The sequence below is a fragment of the Thunnus maccoyii genome, chromosome 10, assembly GCF_910596095.1.
Source record: "Thunnus maccoyii chromosome 10, fThuMac1.1, whole genome shotgun sequence".
Taxonomy (NCBI): domain Eukaryota; kingdom Metazoa; phylum Chordata; class Actinopteri; order Scombriformes; family Scombridae; genus Thunnus; species Thunnus maccoyii.
Window position 1 is genome coordinate 12,869,623 of NC_056542.1, and position 22,820 is coordinate 12,892,442.

Below are 22,820 nucleotides of genomic sequence, written 5' to 3' on the forward strand. Positions count from 1 at the left end.
CAGCGAGCTTCCCCTTTGCTCGCGAGGAAAAGAGGGAGAAGAAAGGAAAAGGGGAAAAGAGGGAGGGCAAAAGGAAAGGAGAGATAGATAGATGGATATAGAGATGTCTCCATGGTGGTTTGGTTATCCGCATGGGAGAGTTAGAGGCCAGAGGACGGGGAATGGGGGAATATAGAGACTGAAGTGGAATAAGATAGGGAGCTAGATGGAGGAGAAAGAGAGGCGACACAAATAATGGGGGAAAAAAAACACTGACTAGATACAGGGGTTAAGGGAGGGGAGAATAGGAAAGAGCTGTGAAAGTTAGGTAATAGAGAATTGTGTGTGTGAATGGATAGAGGTGTGATCCATCTATTGGGAAGAGTTCATCCACCCCCCCCCCTCCCCGCAGAAACACACACACACACACACACACACACACACACACACACACACACAACGAAAGAGAGAGAGTGAAAAAAGAAAGTAAAACAGGGTCTCTCAGCAGTGGGTCCGATCAGTCTCATCTCATCAAAACTTGGCTGAAGTTTTTTGGATGGATCCCAGCTCCAATCTACTTGAGCCGCCACACTCTTCTCCGTCACACTGTCTCCCCCTGTCTGTCCCTTTGGCTCGTCACAGCAGTGGCCTGCTCACCGGGCTATACGCTCCTAATAGGCTGCCGTGGAGAGAGGAGCTGCTGCAATACCGGCTGTAATCTAAAGTCTCACTACTGAACGCCAGAGGATGCCCATTTTGTTTGTCTGCTGTTTGTTATGTTGGATGGGTAAGAGGTGACAACGGGCAAACCATACAGCCAGGAAGATTCAGAGGGGAGAAGTTGCTCAGGAAAGCCCCTGAAAACACTGAAAAACTGCTAAACAACAAATCAAAACACCTAATCAGGGTTGTGTGGAAGGCAAACCACACATCATTGTGATTTGGAGATGAGCTGATTGACGATTTAAATCTTTATGAGGCATCAAACACATGGAGATGTAATTATACATAACACAGATCTTTAAAAGGGAGAAAATGTGATGCCTTTTTAAATGTCTTTTTGTTTATGATTAAGCCGTCTGAAGGTCATCTGGAGCCTTTTTTTGTTTCCCACCACATCACTTAACATAATGTTTGATTAAGTATGCTCATATGCATATAGACCGGCTATTACAGGTATATTATAGAGTCAACAAAAGAATCAGGGCTTGACACGCCTGTTGACAAAAAATGACAAGATGCGATTACACAGTCTCTGGATTAAAGGTGCGTGTGTGTGTGCGTCAAGGCGCGACACGCATGTTGTGTATAGGCCCACACTAGGGGCAAAGTCTATAGGATGGATGGAGAGAGGGTGAGGGAAGAGGGAGAGAGAGTGAGAGAGAGGGAGAGAGACTCCCGACCCCCTCCTTCAAACATACACACCGAGAACTGGCTCCGGCTCCGGCTTCGCTGGAGTGGAGAACCATAAATCTTCATATAGCGGCTGTTTTGATTAATGCAGCCGAGTCGAGCTAGGGGGCTGGACCTATCCCATTACGGCCTAATGGAAGATGGAGCGGCGCTGTCTCCACCACTAGGCCCCTGTCATTTGTTCCACTTTGCAGTCCATTTGGCCGAGAGACTACAAGCCACTCCATCAAAAATATTTTCAGAGTTAATTTCCGCCCGCTTAATTCGCCTTGATTCGGATTGCGTATCGAATGGCAGGATCGATTTTCGCCTGGCGTCTAAATTAAATAAAAGAGAGGGGGGTATACTTTAAGTCTGCGTTTTCTTTCTTTTCTCTTTTCCATTCCATTCTTCCACCTCTTTTCCAGCCATCCTTTACCGTGGGCCTGCTCATTCTTTTTTTACAATGCATCTCATTTCCTCCTTTCTCTCAGATTTTGATAGACCCATGTTTGCAGAGGAGGAGGAGGAGGAGAAGAAAGAAGAGGAGGAGGAGGAGGAGGCACAGATCTGATATCTGATTGTAGTTACTGATGAAGGGAAACCTATTGGAAAAAAAGCAGCTCAGGTGGATGGATTTATGGGTTTGTCATAAATTACAGACACATAAAGAGTTGGACGTGCGGGGAAACACCTTTTATGACTGGATCAGGTAGGTTAAAAAGAAAGAGAAGGAGAGAAAAGAAAGAGAGATCCTATATCCTCACATGACAACGCCACGACACCTGCACAATGTGTAGATCCCGAGGAATAGATTTGGAAAACACGGAGTGAAGAAGAATTGGACAGGCCTACATGGGAAAAGTGGGGTAAATTAGGGGCATCGGGGTATTGAGGGGGTGAAAAATAATAGTAGGGGGGGAGTACCAAAAAAGAAATGAAAAGAGGCAAAAAGCACAGTGACAAATTGGTCGAGTGTGTCGCGAATTCCCTTTTAGATTTAAAGCCGCGTGTAGCCTATCGTCATATCTTTCCAGAGTAATTTATTTTCTCATTTCTCTCTCTCTCTCCTCACTACCCTTCTCTCTCTCTCTCTGTCTGTGTGTGAATTTATCTGGTAGTCACGTGGACAGAGGAGGGGGGAAAAAGTCAATAAAAGTCTCTGGCGACAACTGTTTCCCCCATCGGTCTCTTGTCTCCTTCTTGCATTATCTCTCCTGCTTTGCTTTCTATTTGTTTATTTGCTGAAGCTGTTTTGCTCCTCCCCATTTCCTCCTCCTTCAGCTGTGTTTCCTGTTTCAGATCCTCTCTCATATCATAGGACTACAAGCCTGTACCTACACCTCTCCAGGGAGGCCTATTGATTTTATTCTCCCACTAACAGCAAGCCCCACGCTTTGAAATTACAAAATCAGGAAGCTGTAGGATCCATCTTTTGTATCTACCTCAGAAATGTTTCGATAATCGTCAGAAAGTTCTCAGAGGCTTACAAGTTAGATATGATGGACGGTGAGCTTTGGCCCGGAGACATGAAGCCACTTGTAGATTGCTCACATCAACAAAGAAGTTACATTTGACTGAACTTGATTGACTTTCTTACATACTCATGTAATATAGCAGGCCTCTAAGACAATAACAGTATTAGACAGGGAAAGAAAATGAAGAGGGAGAGGAAAGAAGGAAGGTAACAACATATGAACACCGGACTGAAGAGTAAATCTTCGCCTGACACAAACACTTTCCTGGCTGATTCCAAACCACACAAGCTGGACCACAGGGCCAGATGGAAATATTTCTGACCTGTGAATTACGTCAATCTTGAAAAATTAATTCATGTTTTTCAACTGTTGCATCACTTAACTGTAACGCAGCCTTTGAGACAACAAAAAGTCAATGTTAATAATGTCAAAAGTATAATGACCAAATTCAACAGAGTCTGGTAAAAGAAGTATTCACATACTTTATTGAAGTAAAAGAGGTACAAACACATTATGAAAATACTCCATTACAAAAAAGGTCTTGCATTTAAAATTGCACTTCATCAGAAATATTTACTTAGTACTCATTGTGCAAGCAGAAGGGCTATTATATATTTGAGCATGTGATTAGATTATTATTTCTGTTGCATTAATGTTTAAACAGTATTTTAATGTTGTACCTGGTCGAGGTGGAGTTAATTTGAGCTATTTCATATTAGAGATAGACCAGTATATCAACTGATATTAGCTTATTAGCATGCAGATATAACCGTATCAGTGTATGTTGACTGACAAGAATTTGCAGCTAAGTTATGCCAGGGACACATTCAATATCGAAACACTGATGCCAGTACATTGTTCGTCCATGAGAGTACTGATAAGTATATTTTCAACTGTAAAATGTCTTTCTCAGTTTGTATCTTAGTCATAGAACTTAAAAAAAAAAACAAATTTAAAGGATCCTTAATGATCAAAAATGCTTATTTGTGTTTATGTAAAAAAAAAAAAAAAGTCTATAGGCAGATATATCTGATTTCTAGCAGATGTTTTTTAAAACTTTTATATACATTGTATAGCAATGCATCATATTTGATATTCTCAAATAAGTTTTTAAAGACTTAATGCACAAAGTAGTAACTATATCTGCGAAATAAAGGTAGTGAAGTTGAAAGAATATTTGCTTCTGAACTCTACAATAGAAAGAAATGAAAATAATCATGTCAAGTAGCCTAGCATTGTACTTAGACAATGTACTTGGTTGCTTTCTACCACTTGTCTCATATCACATTATTATATCAATATATTGCTGAGTTCTAACTAATGCATATTTTCGGATATGTGTGGTGACGACTGCAATAATATTTACAGCAGCTTACGGGCCTTGCCATTGTTGAATTGAAAGGGTTGATAAAACTGAAGGGTCTCTGTGCTCTGGGTATCCTCTGGGGGTTTACACTTCCACAGCAAACAGGACTGATGGCCGACCCACCCGGCAATATGACTTGTTCACTCAGCCCCTCCAATATCAGTGTCTCTATTTCAGTCACCACATCTGTTATTGTCTGATTCTTAAGAAAAAAGTGGCTGAGCAGAGGATAATGAAATCAAAGCCCAACACACACAGTCAACAAGCCCCTGGTAAGAAACACACTGTGTCAATATTAATCTCCCTGACAGAAAGTCGAAATATGGCATCTGTCACACATCATCTTCCCTCTCTCCTGTCTTTCTGCAGAGTAGAAAAAGATGGAGAGGAGGTGGTTTTGGTGGGAGTGAAGAGGGGGAAGTTGTTGGAAATCGAGGATATGGACCGGAAAGGGCACAGGACATTGGGATTTCAGAGGAATATTTTGTTGTTTTTTTTTATCTACTTGCATTTGGTGTGGCATGTATTATGAACATTCAGACTTTTAGTAAAATAAATCAGTGGGTCACTTGTACGTGATGACTCGACTTGTAAAGGACACTCATGACAAGACATATTTGTAGCAAAGTACTTAACAGGGCAACACTGGGCACAAGTAGAGATCATTTTCATTTGTGTCCAAATATAATGTACATAGAGCAATGGAGTGACAGTATGTAAAAGTACATAGTGGCTCAAAGAACGTACAATTGCACTATTATTGCTCATCTCTGTGACAAATCTCTTCCACCGAGCATCAAAAGATAAACTGATTTGCTTGCCACTCAGAGTGAGCCAATAATCAATATACAGTAACTACTGTATGTCTCTCTATAATCAAATATTATCTTGTGCATTGCTGCCTGCCAGAGCTTTGTTTTTAATACTACCACTGGAAGTTCAAAGTCAGAAATTTAATCCAATATAACACATTGGAGCTGTAACCCAATCTGCTTCCTAAAAAAAAAAAACAAAAACAAAAATAAAAATCAGGAATCTTTCTGTGAAAATCGGTTAAAAAAACTGAAAGGGCCCAGAAAACAGTTAAAACATTAACAATTTTTTCATTGTAGAAGAAACACAAACCTCTTCATTTTCTGAGAAACTCTTGTTTTGCTGAAATTATTTTGTTTCAAAATGTTTACATAATTACTCTTGAATTCCTTGTATAGTGTTATGTTTATACTGATATTTTTAAATATACATAATTAAAGATTGATTCTGGAAATATTATGTTTTTCTTATTATCAACAAATCCCAAAAGACAAAAAGCATCACAGTGAATTGATGCTGTATCTTATTCCTCTTTGGCATAGACCTTCATCATTTTCTAAAAACTATTAAAAACATATCAATGAGTCTCACCATTGCGCTGGGTCATCACGATGGCTACGGTCAGCACTGTTGTTTATTTTAAGTCAATCCCATACACATTTTCATGCTGTAAATAGTTGCTAACACACTGAATCAGTGGCTGAAAATAGTCCCCGAACAAATGTAGTATTTACTTCTGTGTGAGTAGTGTTTGCTAAAACTGCAGCATCAAGCTGTTTTAGGAAATGATTGACCCTTTTTGAAAAACAGGTAATATTATAACCCATCTTTAGGGATTTACATCTTCAGTAGGAACCAGTGGAGTTGGCACTGATAGCCACAGACACACTAGGAAGATAAAAGTTTGAGAGATGGACCAACACATTGATGCTTTTAGTCTTTTCATGCTGACAGGAAGAAAATGTATTTGTATTTATTAATACATTATTTCATGATAATTTAAGTAAAGGAAGCTATTACATTTTTTAAAATCTCATCTCATCTCTAACTTGCACTTACACTCAAACTGGGTGCAGTGATGCAGCACGACCTTCTCCAGATCACTCACATATCACAGACTACATATTCAAGGTCAAAATGTGAGAAGCAACAAGTCTCAGTGAGGAATGAGCTGCTTGACTGTAGGGCAGCAAAACTGATCTCACTCTCATAACAAGCTGCTTAAAGGCAGTGATCACAACACAAGATCTCTTGATAATGAGATATAAAATGTCTTCCTATATTTCATCAGGTCTCCCATGCTTGAGGTTTCGCCTCCTCATGCACATCCGCTATCCTTTATTTATCCTTCAATCATCCTGGCTTCTCTCCCCCTTTTCAGCCTGTTATCTCTTTCTCCCACTCATCTCACCCAGAACATTTTCCTTTCTCTCATCCTCTTTCCATCTGCTTCCTATTCCTCCCACTTCTCTTCTTCCTCCTCGTCCTCCCTCCCTCTCTCTGTCTTTTGGACATTTCTCTTAGTCCTTTCTGTATCCCTCCACCCTGCCTCTACACCCCCTTTTCCCCCCTCTTTCCCCTGTGATGAATGAGTCTGTCTGCTGGGTGCAGTTCATATTTACTGAGCAGGGGAGCGCACACTGTCAGTCTCTCTCGCCTTCCACATCTCTATCCCTCCACTAAAGAGACAGAGAGAGCAAGAGGTTACAGCAGGATGAGAGGAGGAGGGAGGCCGTGGTCAAGAGACCAGCATTTACCACGATAGCAGCTGGCTTGGTGGAGAACACGTTATTCTGAACCTACATAGTTTCTCAATGCTAGCATTAGAGGTGGTTGAGGGAGAGAGAAATCTTCCTTACCTCTTGAACAACCTGTCAGTGTGGTGATACTAAAAGGGAAGAAATAGCATCTTTCCATCCCTTTATGTGTAACTCAGCAGCCCATTCTCAGCACTCAATGCAACACAATTTAATGGCGTTTTCTCTCTCTTTCCTTTGTGTGAGCCATGCTTTTAGGCACATTTGGACTTGAGAGGGAGAGAAGTAAGAGCCGCTACCAGCTGCAGCTTACCAAAGGTCCACAAAATATGTGGTTTCATCTACGCCCACGTGCACCAGTGTGTTGCGGGGAGTCAAACGGTGTGTTTTGACCCGTGTGTTGACCCCTTCATGAATGAGAGGAATGGATGTGGGCCTGCCGATGCCCAAAGGGACAGGCCAAGAGCCATCGCAAAGCCCTGCAGAGCCACCATCTCTTCCCACACACTGACCTCGGAGGCCAGCCAACACCAAAACCACTGTAGCGTGATGACACCAGTGACACCCAGCGCCAAAGCACACAATATGTTCCTCTGCCAAATTGACAAAAATATAGACAGTAAATACAAGGAAAATTGGATAGCTCAAATTACATCACAAAAAGAAAATCCTCTCAACTGGACTTTTATAAGATTCAATATGGGGTAATTCAATTCTCAGACGGCAACCTAAAACACTACCAACTGTCTGTCAAGGGGGGCAGATTGAAAATGTTTTTGCCATTTGGCTTTGGGAAGGCTAAATAAATGTACAGTTTTATGTTTTGATTTGTTGATGATTTGCAGTAGACTCTCAGCCATCGTCGTGTATCTATATCTGCGCTGATGAAACATAATGTAATTGAAAACATTCATATCATGTAGCCATATGTCAGAATCTAAGAAGGAGAGTGAAAGAGAATCAGGTGAAAATGGGAGCGGGAAAAGAACCGAATGCTGAAAGGAGGGAAGGAAAGCATCATGCCATAATCATCTGAATATTAGGGAAAATTGGACACGGGAAAGGCGAAAATTGGATATGAGAAAGATTTCAGAGGAGCACAGAAAAGCCTAAATGCATCAAATGTGAAAACAATGACCGATATCAAAACGGATGGAAACAAATATAGGCCCCTCTGGATAAATCACTGCTGTAAAATATCCTTTAGAGGTTCTAAAAGCCATCTTCACCAGACAAATGACAGGGTCAGAGGTCTTAAACAGGGAGCACTATCAGATGGAACAATACTATCTGTGATGGAGGAGGAGGTAGGATGCTGCTTTACACAAAAAAATCTATATTTCTATATGCAATGTTGACCACAGGCGTATTCCTTCTCATAGTTCTAACAAATGGCCCAAACTTCTGAGCCACAGACATTTCCTTAGCTCGCCTATTCCCTGAAGCATCCTTTCCACAGCTATCCATTTCCCCCTGGTGCCTCAACAGAGGAACTACTGCTGTTTCGATGCGGCCTTACAGAGAGAATTCATCAGCCGACTCATCTGCTCTAAAGCTGATGTAGGCCTCAAACTGTGATGTATCCGGCTATCACCCACCAGACGATGAGACACACACACACACACACACACACACACACAACACTACACTACACTACACTACACTACACAGGAAGGGTAAACAGTAACACCTTTATTTGTCGAGATGCTTTCTCTGTTGCCCTGTGTTTGTGTGCTGCAGCATCCCCCCCCCCTCCACATCCCCGGATCATATTTGTCCATCTGCCTGCCACACCGATGGAACATTCCAAAAACGGCTGCTGTGCAATCTATCTCAATTTTCCAAATCTATTAACTTTCTTTGTGTGGCCTGCCTCTCCTCGAGCCCGATCTTTAAAAACCGTGGTTGTTCAACAATTATGATAACTGCAACAGGGGGAATTAGAAGATCCACCCATTCATCTCTCTGCCCCTCCTCCGCACAGACATGACGCGGCTAAATGAAAAATGGACACGCTTTAAGAAGTATTGATTCCAGCTTTAAACAAAGGTACAGTCAATATTATTTACTCCTAAATATATCTTTGTTATCTGTGCTGGAGTCGTAGTTACTGCTCTGTCCTCGTAATTGCGGACATAAAAATAATAGACCAATTCCCACTGAATTGACCGAGACAGGTTTGGTTGTGGCCCTTGTCCTAGTGATGCATATCCTGGGTGTAAATGAATGTGTGAGAAAGGTTTTCCACTGATGACTGCCCTATAGAGGCAGATATCTATTCTGATCCAAAAAGGAGATAAAATGCAGGAGAGACAGCGAGATAAACAGCGCATTTCAAAGGTAATCTCAAACACTGAAATGGCAATTAATCTTCCGTCTATTATTGTTTTTCATGCATTTTAAAAATAGTGTTTCCCTCATCATAGAGTTTTGTCATGCGTTTAGTTTTGGAATTTCTTTTGAGACATTTCATGACCGCCCTCTGAGGTTTCTTTTCTCATGTGGAAAATGCAAGTTTGTTTTGTATTTTAAATAGTATATTATTTTTTGCTGCATAACAGCCCTTTGAGTGTCTCATGCTAGTATGATGTTTATCTTTTTGCAGATTTTCCCAGTGCTCACATACACTCCGACAATCATTATTAGTATTATTTATTGCAGCATTTTTCAGGGTACAATTTTACAAATCTATATAGTTAAAGATCATTATAAAAATTGTGTTTCAGGATATGCTGTGAACAAATCTGACAGAAGTTAGTACGCTAACAACAAATCGAACAGTATGGTTTTTCATATATGCTGTGCATGCTATCAAAATATGTCTTGGTATATGTGGTGTATCATGCTGTATAAACAATAAGCACCAATATGGAAAAAAAAGAATCAGCTACAGAACTATCAATGACATTTCCTTTCTTTTGCTTCGCAATGAAGGTACCAAGTCACAAGAAATGTAGTTATGCTGATAGTTTAAAGTACATCTTTCTTCTCCATTAGGTCCCTGATATACTGGCTTTTAACTGTGTTGTGTGCGCATCATGGCTACATCGCGTTAATAACACCCGGTTGGGGCAGTAACAGAGAGTAATGTCAGCAGCAGACCACAACAATGCCATAAAGTTTTGAAGAGAAACTCAGAGCTTGTCTGCAACTGCCTGCGTTTATATGATGTCTTCATGCCACTTCACGTGACAAATATGCATGCCAGATGAGCTGGGATGAAATCTTTATTATGTTGCCACTACCTTGATCTCAAGAGCAACAATATAGCCTAATATAACCTCCTAAAATGTCGCGGTTTATGTTTACAGAGCAAGACCGGAAGTTCATAAGGATGATATTCTAAGGTCGTACAGGAATGATCTGGATGTACATTTAAATCCTCCTAGTATGCACAAAGCACATAAGCAAGTATGTAAACAATGATGCTGTTGTTGCAACCACTGTATACGTGTATGTAAAAATCAAGTTTATCAGTGGCCTTATTCAATTAGTTACACTATCATTCAACTATGCTATAGTGAAAAAGTCTTGCAATTATTTCTACTCAATGGATACTTCGATAAATCCAGGATGAATACACCACCCCCAGGTTTAAATCATTAAGATTTCTGTTTGACTGATGATTTTCTATTAAAACACCTTGATGAATCTTCAAGTGTTCACTACGTTTGAAGTAACCGTCACATTAAAGACACTGAAATTGCCTCTTTCCTGAATGGATCTTCCTGTGAGCATTTAGGCTGTACTTCAGGTGAAATGTTTCTGCACACATCTCACACTTGCATGGACGTGCATCAGAGTGGATCACGCTGTGTGTGTTAAGTGAATCCTTATAGATGAATCTCCGATTACAAACAGTGCACAAAAAGAGTTTTTCCCCAGAGTGTCTTCTCTTATGCTTGAAGAGGTCTCTAGATTGCATGGAGTTCGCTTCGCACTGGTCACATTTGTATGGCCTCTCACCGGTGTTGGTGCACTGGTGGTTATACAAGTGTTCCCGCCATTTGAATCTCTTGTCACACACATTACAGTGATAAGGCCTTTTCCCCGTATGACGTCGCACATGTACCTTCAGCACCTGCGAGCTGACCACCCTTAGTCCACATTCACCACATTGGCACATCTTTTGGTGGATCCTCTGGTGATATTTAGGGCCTGAGCACCAAGATGCAAAGGCACTATTGTATTTCATGTGTTTGTTTCTTTATTATTAGGGGACATCAGACCTAAATTTGACCCCCTAAACATGCTCAAAAACTCACCAAATTTGGCACGCACATCAGGTCTGGTGCAAAAATTGACAAAATGTAAAAATTAACCCCCAGAGTGCCAAAATGTGCTCTCTAGCGCCACCTATGTAACTAAAATGGCCGCCACGGCCCGTAGGGATGTCATAGAGAGATCAAACCAAAACCGACTTATCCGTCTCAACAAGACCTACAAATCATACACTGACACCCCTGACCTAAATCCAACAGAAAGTCCGCAATTAGCCTTTCAAAATAAGACTTTTTCTCAATTTTGGCCCGAACAAACGCTATCTCCTCTGACGGTGTTAATGGTATCTGCTTCAAACTTTAATACATGACTTATGACACTGTGCTGAAAAAAAGATGTTACAAACAAAATATGATTTTTAATGTAAGATTTAGCCAAAGTAATGGGATTTATGAGGAGATTTCATAAGAAGTGTACTCAAAATCCTCCTCTCCAACTGCTCCTGGTGATGTCACTCCCTCAGTGCTGTCAAACATTCCGCAATACACACTCATTATAAAATCACAGGAGGAGCAAGAAAAGACTTTAAAAGTCAAACTCTAATATCTCAAAAACAGTAGAAGATAGAAAACACATGTAAATTCAAGATTTGTAGGTCAAAGTCTTGTGACTCATTTAAAGTTCAAATGAAGTTTGTATCTAAAACTATGTGGAAGCAAAAAATGTTCAAAAAGGTGTGGGTTCGCTCACACTCTCCAATCAAGTGTATGAGTATTTTTCTGTGTCCAGCTGCAGTTACTTATTGTCTCGACACACCTGACAGTGGACAAAAGAAGTGATGTTTATCTCTCCTTCTTGCACTGTCTGAAAACAGCCTGGGTCTGAAGACATCTACATGCCCGTGACAGAAGCCCTTTGATTGTGTCACGGCCTGACGTGCGCGGAGGTGCGAGGGCCCGTTCAACGCTGCTTGCAGCTTTAATTTAATTTATCTTTGCTGCTGAAGCTCTTACCAAATTACCAAAACAACAAAGCCCTCCACTGATTGCAAATGAGTCTGTTTGTGTTTGCTCAAAGATGACCTGAATGCAAAGGTCTTCCCACATTCGGAGCAGGCATAAGGTGTTTCACCTGTATGCATGAACATGTGTTTATGCACAATACTCAGAGAATTTTTTCTTACACACCTCACACTCATATGGCTGATATCCCGTGTGTATGTTCATATGTTTACGGAGTGTGCTGCTATCTACACTCTTTACAGGCGTGAGGCTGGGTTTGGGTTTTCCTACCGACACACTCGTGACACCCCTGTCCCCAGGACTTATGGAAACTCCTCCTACAGCCTTAGCATCTCAGGTGTCCCTCAAAGATATGCACTGACGTGACATGTTGTGCCAACTCTGACAGTGATTCCTCAGGTTTTTCAGGTAATCAAAGCCATACTGATGTGCAAAACCTGTCACCTATAACACCTGTGTCAAAAATTTGTATCATATATCAGTTGAAGTGTACGTGGCTATTTAATTAAGTCCTGTTTGTTTTCAATTTGGGAAAACTGGGCAAAGTTGCTTACCTGGTTTTTATTTGGATGAAACATGAAAACCTTGGGATGGTGAAGTCATCATGATGGGGGAATAATTTTAAAGTAATTCAGCTCTGATTTCTAATATGTTGCAACACTGTGTGCACTCTGTTTCATGTTGCAACAACCACCCAGAAAAAAAATTGTTTTTAATTATAATGAAAGGGTCAGTGACGCTTAGTTGACCCACGTCCATGACCCCACTGTGACTTCTACCTCTCGCAATCATGACATTAAGTCTTCTTCATCACACAACTTTTCAAAATTGAGTAAATCACCTGAAAAGAAATCAAATTACCAACATGCACACAGTCCATGTTGAATCTCCACTATAAAAACAACTTTGCACTGACCAATTTTAAAGATACTGAAACCGAACCTATCTGTCTAGCAAACAGATTTACTTTAAGTCTTATGTATATTTGTGTATGGTTAGGAAGTGATGTGCATGGAACTAACTGTTGTCAGGAGTATCGATCAGGTATCGATGGTAACTAAAAGTCTATAAATTTTCTCTGGCTTCACCTCAGGTCAGCAGAAAGCTATGTGGCTTGTAGCCATGTATATTCTAAACTTTAGGTATGCAGTGATTAACTGTTTATTACGACATAAACTTGAAAGAAAAAAGCAGAAATTGCTTATTCATCTGCCAGCATTTAGCCTTTCATCAACTTAAATCTCATTTGGTAAAGGCACATGACAGGCAGGTCATTACATCAACATGTTTTAAATAATGGAAATTTTTAACAAATGTTGCATCCTCAAAAGAAATCTGTACTGGTTTGGGCAATGGAATTATTATTTTAATGAGAAAAAACTAAGCTTAAACAGTCTTCAGTGGAGCATCTAACTGCTCTGAGCAGGATTAGTAAAGATTAAATGAGAGGTGGCTTACTTGTGTTGCTTTGAACAGTCTCAGCTTGTGGTGTCTCCTCACAGTGTCCAGTTAAGCTTGGCTCACTCTCTCCCTTAACAAATGCCTCCAGGCCTTCAAATTCCCAATTCCCAAACTTTGTTACAAGACAGATTTCATTCGTCTCAGGGTCTGCTGGCTCCTCTTTCACTTGTTTACAGTTAACATCATTCCAGCTTGCTCTCTGGCTCATTTTTCAACTCTTCTCTGGTTTGTGCAGTACAGTTTTTAGGGCGTCCTTGTCCTCTTTTTGCCGACTTGATGATATTGTGAACAAAGGGGAGTCTCTCATTGGGTTGTACAATATTCTTTTTGGGTCGTCCAGCTCTCCTTTTGATACACTCTATTTTGTTTTTCAGAGAACATTCCCCCTCACTTTGTAATGCTTTCTTTTTAGGGCGTCCTGGTCCTCTTTTTAGCAGACTTGATCATGTTATCAACAAGGAGATGTCCCTCATTGGACTGTAAGGTAATCTTTTTGGGTTGTCCAGGTCCCCTTTTGGTAGACTTATTTGGATATCCCTTCTCAGTTTGTCTTGCTTCCTTTTTAGGATGCCCTTGTCTCTTTTTGTTAGTGGGACAGTCAATTATACTTTGTTGAGATTGTTTTTGGGGCCAGCCAGGTGATTTGGGAGCACAGATTATCCTGCTGGCCAAAAATAGTTGTTCCTCATCTCCTTGTATGGTTTCAGTCTTTTTAGGGCGACCTGTTCCCCTTTTGAATGAGTGGCTCTTCATCTTACCTGCCACAGTGTTTGCAGTCTTTTGATGATGCTGATGCCCTGTCTTGGCAGAGTAGGTCATCTTACCAGCTGCCTTCCTCTGTACAGGGTCTACATCCTTCAAATGTAGAGGAAATCTATGCAAAGAGGAGGAAGAAGTCAATTCAAACTTGCCAAACATTTGCTACTCTGTAGAAAAATAAGTAAGATAATTTACACTGTTTGACTACAGTTTTGTGCACCTCAGGCTGTTGCTGTTTTATTACATTATCAGAATTTAAGACAAGTTCATACTTATGTTGCCTTGAAAAATCAGTTTCTTAAACCGGACTACTGCGACATAGAACCTGAGGCTTAATGCCCATCCCCTGTTGATGTGTCTGTCTAGTAGAAATCACCTTAATACCACAAGAGATGTCTGAATCTGCGGTTTTAACTTTATCTTGCTGCATATGATGCCGAATGTTTTTTGTTTCTGTAAATGTATTATTAATACGCAATTAAATGTGTCACATCCCCTCAGTTAAATTTTTCAGACAGAAAGAGGCTTATTGATTTTACAACAAACTAAAAAGGCCAATTTACAGTAACTATGTGATGCACAATCAATCAAGTACATACAAAGCAGTGTCCCAGTTCCACTAGAGCCTAAACAATTAGTCGATTAATCAATTAGTCGATTGACAGAAAATTGATCGCCAACTATTTTGATAATTGAATAATCTTTTGTCATCTTTTTTAAGAAGAAAAAAGCTAAATTTCTCTTGTTTTGGCTTCTTAAATGTGAATATTTTCTGTTTTATTTAGTCTTCTATGATAGTAAACAGAATATGTTTGTGTTATAGACTGTCGGTCACCATTTTCTGACATTTTATAGACCATAATCAATTAATTGTGAAAACAATTGACAGAATAATCAATAATGAGAACAACTGTAACCTGTAGCCCTAAATTCGCACAAACATAGTAGCTTTACTGTTTTTGCAGTTACTACAAATCCATTTTGTACTAACATGAAATTGTACAACACTTGCACCATCACATCAACACAAATATTTTTCCAAAAATGTAATAGCTATTTTTCTTGGTCCTGGAGCTATTTTACCACAATCCACAATTAGTAATAATATTTTTCCCACTGTGAGCAGTTCCCAAATTTCCTCCGTGCATTGCATTGTGAGAATAGTGTACATTAAAGGATAGGGTCACAGTTTTTCAGCAACAGTCAGGTGCCAAAATGAACACGGAAAGAGGTTTTCCTCGCTGTAATCATTCCTTCTGTTCATACTGACTATTAAAAGATCCCCTTCAAATGTGCTTTCAGCGTAAGTGATGGGTGCCAAAATCTGCTGTGTCCACACAGTCACATTGTGTAAAAATGCATTTTTACACAATTGCATTTCTTTATGTGACAGTGTTTCCCTGTTGAGCTGCAGAAGTATAGTAACAAAAAGAGGGATTTTGGCACTAAAAAGACTGTAATGTTGAAAGTTATCTGCTTGATTTGACTCATTTGGACGCTGAAGCTTCATATTAGCTCCTGATAAAGTTTTAAATACGTTTTTGCGCAGAGGAGGCTTGTGGCTTGAGGCTTGTCCCCCATCACTTACATTGTAAATGCATTATGAAGAGCTCTTCTAATGGAATGATTTTGGTGAAAAAACCTGTTTCAATCTTAACTTGGGCACCTGACTACTGTTTTAAGATGGACCTAAAAATTGTGAACCATTAACAACACATTCAAAAGCAAAAGGTTTTTAATATGCCTACTGACTGTTTTCTGGGACACAGCTTTTGACTTGTTTGTCAGTAAATCATGTGAATTACATATGTGAAAGTTAACCTTGCATGAGAAAGTGTGTCCAAAATTTTAACTGGTGCTGTATATATATTTTGTTCCTTTGTAAGAGCAGTTTTATGTAAATTCGTCTGATTGAGAGGACGACTCTCTAAATTATATTTTTTTTATTCTGTACAGAAAAAAAACAGATTCAAAAGAATTGTTATTAAATTATGTGTGTTATTTGATGTTAATGATGGTACTGATGATGAACTGTATCATTTGCTCAGAGATAGACAAAACCTATTTTACAACATCATCGTTAAGCAGCGTTTCTTGAACCGAAAATGTTGGACAGAGTTTAGTTAACTTTAAAACACCCTTTCACTGCAGTTCAGTTGAACCTTTGACTGCTCAACCACACTGAACTTAGCCCCAAAAAGCTCCACTTTACTTGAACCCGTTCAACACTTAAACTAAGCTTGTAAAAATACTAGTTAAATGACAAAACAACAGACATACAAGTTTTGTTGTTAGCTTAGTTAGCGCTAGCTTCTTTGCGGTCAGTCCCACTCTTGTATCACCGTTAACAGCTAGTATGGTCCAGCCTGCGTGTGTCTGCCACTGTTAAAGACATATTGTGTATCTCAACCCAAAACTTTTTTTTGTTTTGCGGCACAAACAAGCTCACAATTTGAGGTATCACGAATCATTTACCTGAATTCTCGGCGACAGACAAATCCTACAACATGAATGAGAGTGCAGCAAGTTTCACGTGCGTGTTCTGCCCTCTAAAAGTAAAGGTATGCACGTTTTCAGCACCTGGCTGCACCTCCCGTGCGGAGCTTCAACGTTTAAGGCAGTGCTAATGAAAAGGTGATCCACCCAGCCGGGACACCCCGAGTTGCGAACCAACGTTCAGCTCACTCCAGTGTAAATAAACAGACCAGCGTGGAAATCCTCAAACTTAAAGGTCCCAATGTTTGAGCTGTTTTACAACCACTGTAGAACTAAAATATCTCAACAACTATTGGATGGATTATCATGAAATTCTGTACAGACGTTCATCCTCTCCAGAAAAGGAAACCTATCAACTGACTTTACCTCTAGCGCCACCATGAGGTTAACATTATTGATTGTTTGTGAAAATTGTGGGTTGATTGAAAGACGGCACAGATATTGTCATTGGGAGGGTGTTAAATGGTTGTATTTAGATCAAAGCACTTCTAATAATAACAATAACCTTTATTTATATAGCACCTTTCAAAACAGTGTTACAAAGTGCTTCACAATTAATACAAAATAATACTTTATAACTCCAGCAATTACAAAGTTGTGATTTTTTTCAGTATGTCAAGTAGAAGTAGTCTATTTCCAAGAACGAAAAGAGAGCTCCCTGTAGTATGATACATTTTAAATATATTTAGTGTCTATTAAAAGGTGTCAAACAAATACTGATCAACTCCTAGCTCCAAAGTTGAAAAACTTTGCAATATGGTTACAGTTACTATACAGTTTCTCATTATAGGCAAGATAGTCAGCCAATTAAAAGCAGAATGAGTGAGTCTAATAAGTTAAATCCATGGCTGGAAGAACTAAAAACCACTTGCTCTCCCAGCAAAACAGGAAAAAGTGTCACAAATTTAATTGAAAGGGGAAAATCCTCATCTCTCATCTGCAGACTGTTTTAAGAAACAGCATAGCTGTTTAAATATGTAAATTCCCACACAGTTCTTCTGTCCCACACAGTTAAAAAGACAGCTTGTTGATTGTGTTATTACCATTTTTATGAGACAATTTTTCAATTTTAGGTGATATACGGCCATCCCTATTGTGGTTATTTAGCACAAATGCTTCAAATAATTAGGCTTCTCACAGTGACAACACACACTTGCATCACACACAGTGTTCATGCATTCACCAAATAATTTATTACATTTTTACAAATAATACAGCTTTTAATCGGTGGAGTCAAACCAATCCATTATCTGCATGTCCCATTGAACTCCACCTCCATACCACGTCCTCGACACTCCATTAAAATAGTGTTTTACAAAACTATCCTGGCCAAAAATCATAATGGCCTGGAATAGTGCATCAATAAAGTTCCATGCAACAACAATAAACGTGAGTCATGAGTTCAATTCAGTTTTCATAATAAGTTAAAACAGTCATCAGAGTCAAGAGTGTAACATACAGTTCATATAAATAATTATTTACAGATGTGAGTTTTGACATGAACGCTTTCATTAAAAAAATCTAGTAGTAGAGACTGCATACAGATTCCATAATTACCACTTTAAAGTGAGACCTAGCTTATTTACAACCCTCTCTAGAAGGCTCAGCGACATTTGGCCACGTGACCCGAAAGGTGGTGAGAACGAGCAAACCTGCGAAGGCAGTTGGGGCAGGAATATGGCTTCTCCCCTGTGTGAGTTAACATGTGAGTTTTCAAGTGGCCTGACAAACGGAAGCTCTTTCCACATTCTTGACACGTGTAGGGACGCAGGTTAGTGTGACTCCTCCGGTGTTTGCCTAGATCGCCGGAGGAGGTGTAACGGCGGTGGCAGTCTGGGCATTCAAAGGGCTTTTCACCAGAGTGTATCCTCTTATGCTTCACCAGGTCGCCGGATTGAGTGAAACTCTTGTCACATTCAGTGCATTTGTAGGGTCTCTCACCAGTGTGGGTGCGCTGGTGATTTCGCAGATGCGCAAGGCGAATGAACCTGTTGCCACAGACTGTGCAGTGGTATGGTCTTTCGCCGGTGTGCGTCCGCAGGTGTATTTTCAAAGCCCCAAGATCTCCGATCTTCAGCCCACAGTCCCCACACTGATGAGCTTTTTCATCGGTGTGGAGTTTGGTGTGAAGCCTCAGGTTCCTCCGAGTGTTAAAGTTCTTCCCGCACACATTGCAGTGAAAGGGTTTCTCACTGGAATGGGTCCTCAGGTGGAGATCTAGACTTGACTTAAAACCAAACTCCTTTCCACATTCAGAACAAGAATATTCCTTCTTGCCGGAGTGTGTGGTTAAGTGGCACTTGAGGTGGTGTGACCGTAGAAAGGCCTTTCCACACACTTGACATTTGTACGGCTTCTCCCCTGTGTGTATTTTCATGTGTTGACGCCAACCACTGCGCTCCACGAACCTCCGGCCACAATCCTTGCAGACGAATGGCCGATCACCTGTGTGGGTACGCATGTGATCCTCCAAGCTTTGAGGTGTGCGCACCTTTTTGCCACATTCTGGACACTGCACACCAATATCCAGACAGATAGGCTTATCCTCAGATTCTGTGTTATCCGGTTCATGACACATATGAGGCCCTTGACCCCAGGTAGCTTTGAAACTCTTCCCACAGTCTGCGCAGCTGAGATGCCCACCTCTGGTAACCACAGACATGTTGTGCCAGCGCTGACAGTGATTTTTCAGATTCTTCAGGTACTGGAAGCTGCGCGCACAGGTTGGGCAGGGGTGGAGCCTGCGAGGAGGGGCAGAAGGATGCACTTCTTGTACATGGACCCTAAGGTGTACTTTAGAGTTAAAGGTGCTGCTGCAGACAGTGCAGGTGTGTTTGGGGATGAGGTTTAAATTGCGGCTTGAGAGGCATTTTTTCAGCTTAGCCAGATACTGCTTCTGGTGGACCCATTTGACATGTTTCTCCAAGAAGTCCAAGTCAGTAAAGGAGACAGTGCAGTGAGGACATGGAAAGAACTCAGATGATGACTCTAAGTAAGAGAGGAGGACACACACAGAAACCAGAGTGCATTAAGAAAAGGAAGAATTTATGATTTTACTTTTCTTAGTTATGCCAACAATCTAAATTATACTGATTTTAAAGTTATGAGAGACAAAATAATGAGAAACAGTTATTGCAGGTACTAGAAATGCCTTTTTAAGCTAATATATCCAAAATATTCCCGCCCCTACTGTCTGACATTAGGATACGCTCATGGTTAATACACATGCAGGTGCAGAACAGGAAATGCTTTTCAAGATAAATTTGACACTTTTAATAATACCTTAGCAGCTAAAAATGTCAATGCAAAAAATACTGTCCATCTGTAAAACTCATACTTATACAAAGATGTTTTCTGAAGCTGAAAATTGGCTACATCTGAAAAAAAATGTAATAAAAATGTTACTTATTATATATATTATTTGTGAATACACACAAAAACAGATCATACCCTAGGTTAGTATGTTTTTCATAAACTAGTGACTCCTACCTGTGCAGACCTCCTCTTCCTCTCCATTACCTTCCTGGATGTTGCCTGCATCCTCTGCCTCCTGCTCACAGTCTCTCTCCTCTTTAATCCATGAGTCCGACTCCTCCTTGACAGCCGCCTCATACCCTGCAGTGAACTCATATTCTGGCTGATGGTCTGAGTCAGGCTCGTCCTTTACATGTCCATGTTGATGGTGAACATCTGGCCTGAATGTCACAGTGTCAGGCTTAGTGTCAAAACAGCTTGATGCGTCTCCTCCTCTGTGCTCCTCACCGATCTCCTGTGAATGTGGTTCCTCTTTGATTTGGATGTTGAGACCTTCTCCATTAGTGTAACCTTCCTTGACGTCTTCCTCCATCTCACCGTCCAGCTGTGCTTCATATTCAGTTTTAACTGTGACGGCGTCGTGTTGTTTCTCGCCTCTCTTTGCTTTGTTTAGCAAAGATTTCTTCTTGGCAGACTTCATGTTGTCACCATTAGGATTTCGGCTATTTAGTGAGCTGAGGAGACATTTATGGGCTAAAGCTGTAAGATAGACATAGATAATCAATGTTAGAAATCTGAATTATTAAAACAAACAAGAAAAATAACAGACTCCGGTTTGCTCATCCTGCTCTCAGCTAACGTTAGCATCATAGCTAGGCTATTCTGACGGCAGCATTAGCCTAGCCGAGCTGCTATCCCTGTGATAATTTAACCAGCTGCAGGCTGTTTACATGCAGCTGTCAGTGCTACTCATTCAATATTTGCCTGTTATAAAGACAAGACGTACCTTAGTAAAGTATGCGATTAAGCCAAAGCTGCTTTTAAATATTTGAGCTACCGTTTACCAACTGGCTACATGATAGTGTAGTGATAATAACACAGGAAGAGCTGCACCACACTTCCTCTGGTCTGGCCAACCAGCTCACATTAGTGATGTTGAGGTCACACAGCCCAATACGGAAGCCCTGAAGGCAAGTGAGAAAAAAAAAATCTGGTGATCCATTTTCTAAGTCTGATCTAAAAAAAAATTTCTCACCTGTGTTTATGACTTAAGAACAGTTTTTAAAAAAGGTTTTGTCAGGATAATCTTTCTAAGTTCCTTGATTTTTTTCATCTGTGAAAACAGGTAAAAACAAAGTTTTGTCAGATGATTTTTTAAAAATTTTGTCAGAATAATTTTTCAAAGTGTTTGTCAAGTGTTGTAATAAATGCTTATTTCGGCCACAAGAGGCTGAAGTGTACCACTACCCCATGTTCTAAATAGCACTAAAAGCATTCATGTTTTCTTCCAGGTGACTTTTAATGTCTCCATTCACTCTAAGTGCCAATTAAAATACAGTTCTAGCCAAAAGAAAGACATGACAATAATGTTATATAACTTGCTAACACACAATATACAGTATGTACCTTGTGTTTAGAGTGCATGGAGAAATTAAAACTTACCCAGAAGAAAACATGAAGACAAACACTTAGAAAATGACCCTGACAAAAATAAAACAACAAAACAAACAACAACAACAAAAAATCACCTGCCAAAACTTTCTTTCATCTGTGAAAACAGGTGAAAGAAAAGTAACTTTTTTTTTTAGGTCAGACTTAGAAAATGGATCACAGGATTTTTTTTTTTCTCACTTGCATCTTGTGGCTTCCGTAGACCCTGTGCAGTTAAAGCAACAGAAACAAAAGTAAACCATCCTTAGACAACCTATATGAACCATATCTTAACTAATTAGGCCTCTGAACATTTTATATATAATATTTCACTTTCATTTTATAGGGATAAGGTGATAGCTGAATTGAAATCTTTTGTTCTTTTAATTTATTGGAAATTGTAAGTGGCTCAAATCTTGGACAGCCACCAAGCTAAACCTCTTAACTCCAAAATACAAGATTAAAGGATAGGTTCCCAAGCCCATATGGTGGCCCTATGAATGCCAAAAGAGGTTTTCTCCGCTGTAATCATTCCTCCTGTTCATACTGGCTATTAAAAGATCCCCTTCAAATAAGCTTTCAGTGTAAGTGATGGGGACCAAAATCCACAGAGTCACTGTGCAAAAATGCATTTAAAAGTTTATCTGTAGCTTATATGAGGCTTCAGCAGTCCAAGTTAGTCATATCAAATGGATGTCTGCAACATTTACAGTCTTTTTAGCATAAAATTCCCTCTTTGTGTTTCCTCAGACAGTGTTTCCCTGTTGAGCTGTGGTGGAAGTATAGTAACAAAAAGACGGACTTTGGTCCTGAAAGACTGTAACATTGAAAGATATCTACTTGGTTTGACTAATTTGGACAGCTGACGTGTCATATCAGCTTAAGATAAACTTTTAAATACATTTTTGCACAGAAGGAGGCTAGTGGATTTTGGCTTCCGTCACTTACATTGTAAGTGTATTATGAAGGGATCTTCTAATGGTCAGTATGAACAGGCGAAATTAATCATTTGGGCACATGACTGTTGTTTTAAGACAGACTTGAAAAATCTGTCCTTTAATTCAATTTTATTTTTAGGCAAATTCAACATATACAAAATCTCAAAAATCACCCTAAATTTCACCGCTTTTTCTGTTTAAATGATGTCATTAAAGAATTATTTTAAACATCA

The 22,820-nt window shown here is 40.0% G+C and overlaps 2 protein-coding genes across 13 annotated transcripts in view; both read right to left on the reverse strand.

Moving 5' to 3' along the window:
* erfl1 (Ets2 repressor factor like 1) overlaps positions 1 to 16,858 on the reverse strand; it is a 94,674-nt gene extending 77,816 nt beyond the window's left edge. For 3 of the 11 annotated variants that reach the window (XM_042424445.1, XM_042424447.1, XM_042424455.1), the window contains exons 1-2: positions 16,724 to 16,853; positions 13,487 to 14,363 (exon numbers count right to left, since the gene is read on the reverse strand). The gene's annotated coding sequence lies outside the window, so the exon portion shown is untranslated. Of the gene's footprint in view, positions 1 to 13,486; positions 14,364 to 16,723 lie in introns of all 11 variants that reach the window. The other 8 variants (XM_042424446.1, XM_042424443.1, XM_042424444.1 and 5 more) reach the window with 7 other exon arrangements.
* Positions 16,859 to 17,914: 1,056 nt separating this feature from the next.
* On the reverse strand, positions 17,915 to 21,148 carry LOC121905637 (gastrula zinc finger protein XlCGF57.1). Of its 2 annotated transcripts, none has more exons than XM_042424028.1 (3): positions 21,006 to 21,148; positions 20,264 to 20,758; positions 17,915 to 19,732 (listed from the first exon to the last, which is right to left on the reverse strand). In XM_042424028.1, the coding sequence occupies exons 2-3, from the start codon at positions 20,697 to 20,699 to the stop codon at positions 18,348 to 18,350; spliced, it is 1,821 nt and encodes a 606-aa protein (XP_042279962.1). In that variant the 5' UTR covers positions 20,700 to 20,758; positions 21,006 to 21,148; the 3' UTR covers positions 17,915 to 18,347. The 2 variants fall into 2 exon arrangements, with proteins under 2 accessions (XP_042279962.1, XP_042279961.1); XM_042424027.1 differs by having other exon boundaries at positions 20,234 to 20,758; positions 21,006 to 21,147.
* Positions 21,149 to 22,820: the final 1,672 nt, after the last annotated feature.

What these genes read in the sequence shown, in the direction of transcription:
- LOC121905637 (XM_042424027.1), bottom strand. Translation starts at nt 20,699, where the DNA reads ATGAAGTCTGCCAAGAAGAAATCTTTGCTAAACAAAGCAAAGAGAGGC. An exon ending in GGAAGAGGAGGTCTGCACAG is followed by an intron (nt 19,733 to 20,233) that starts GTAGGAGTCACT and finishes TCTCTTACTTAG; the next exon opens with AGTCATCATCTGAGTTCTTT.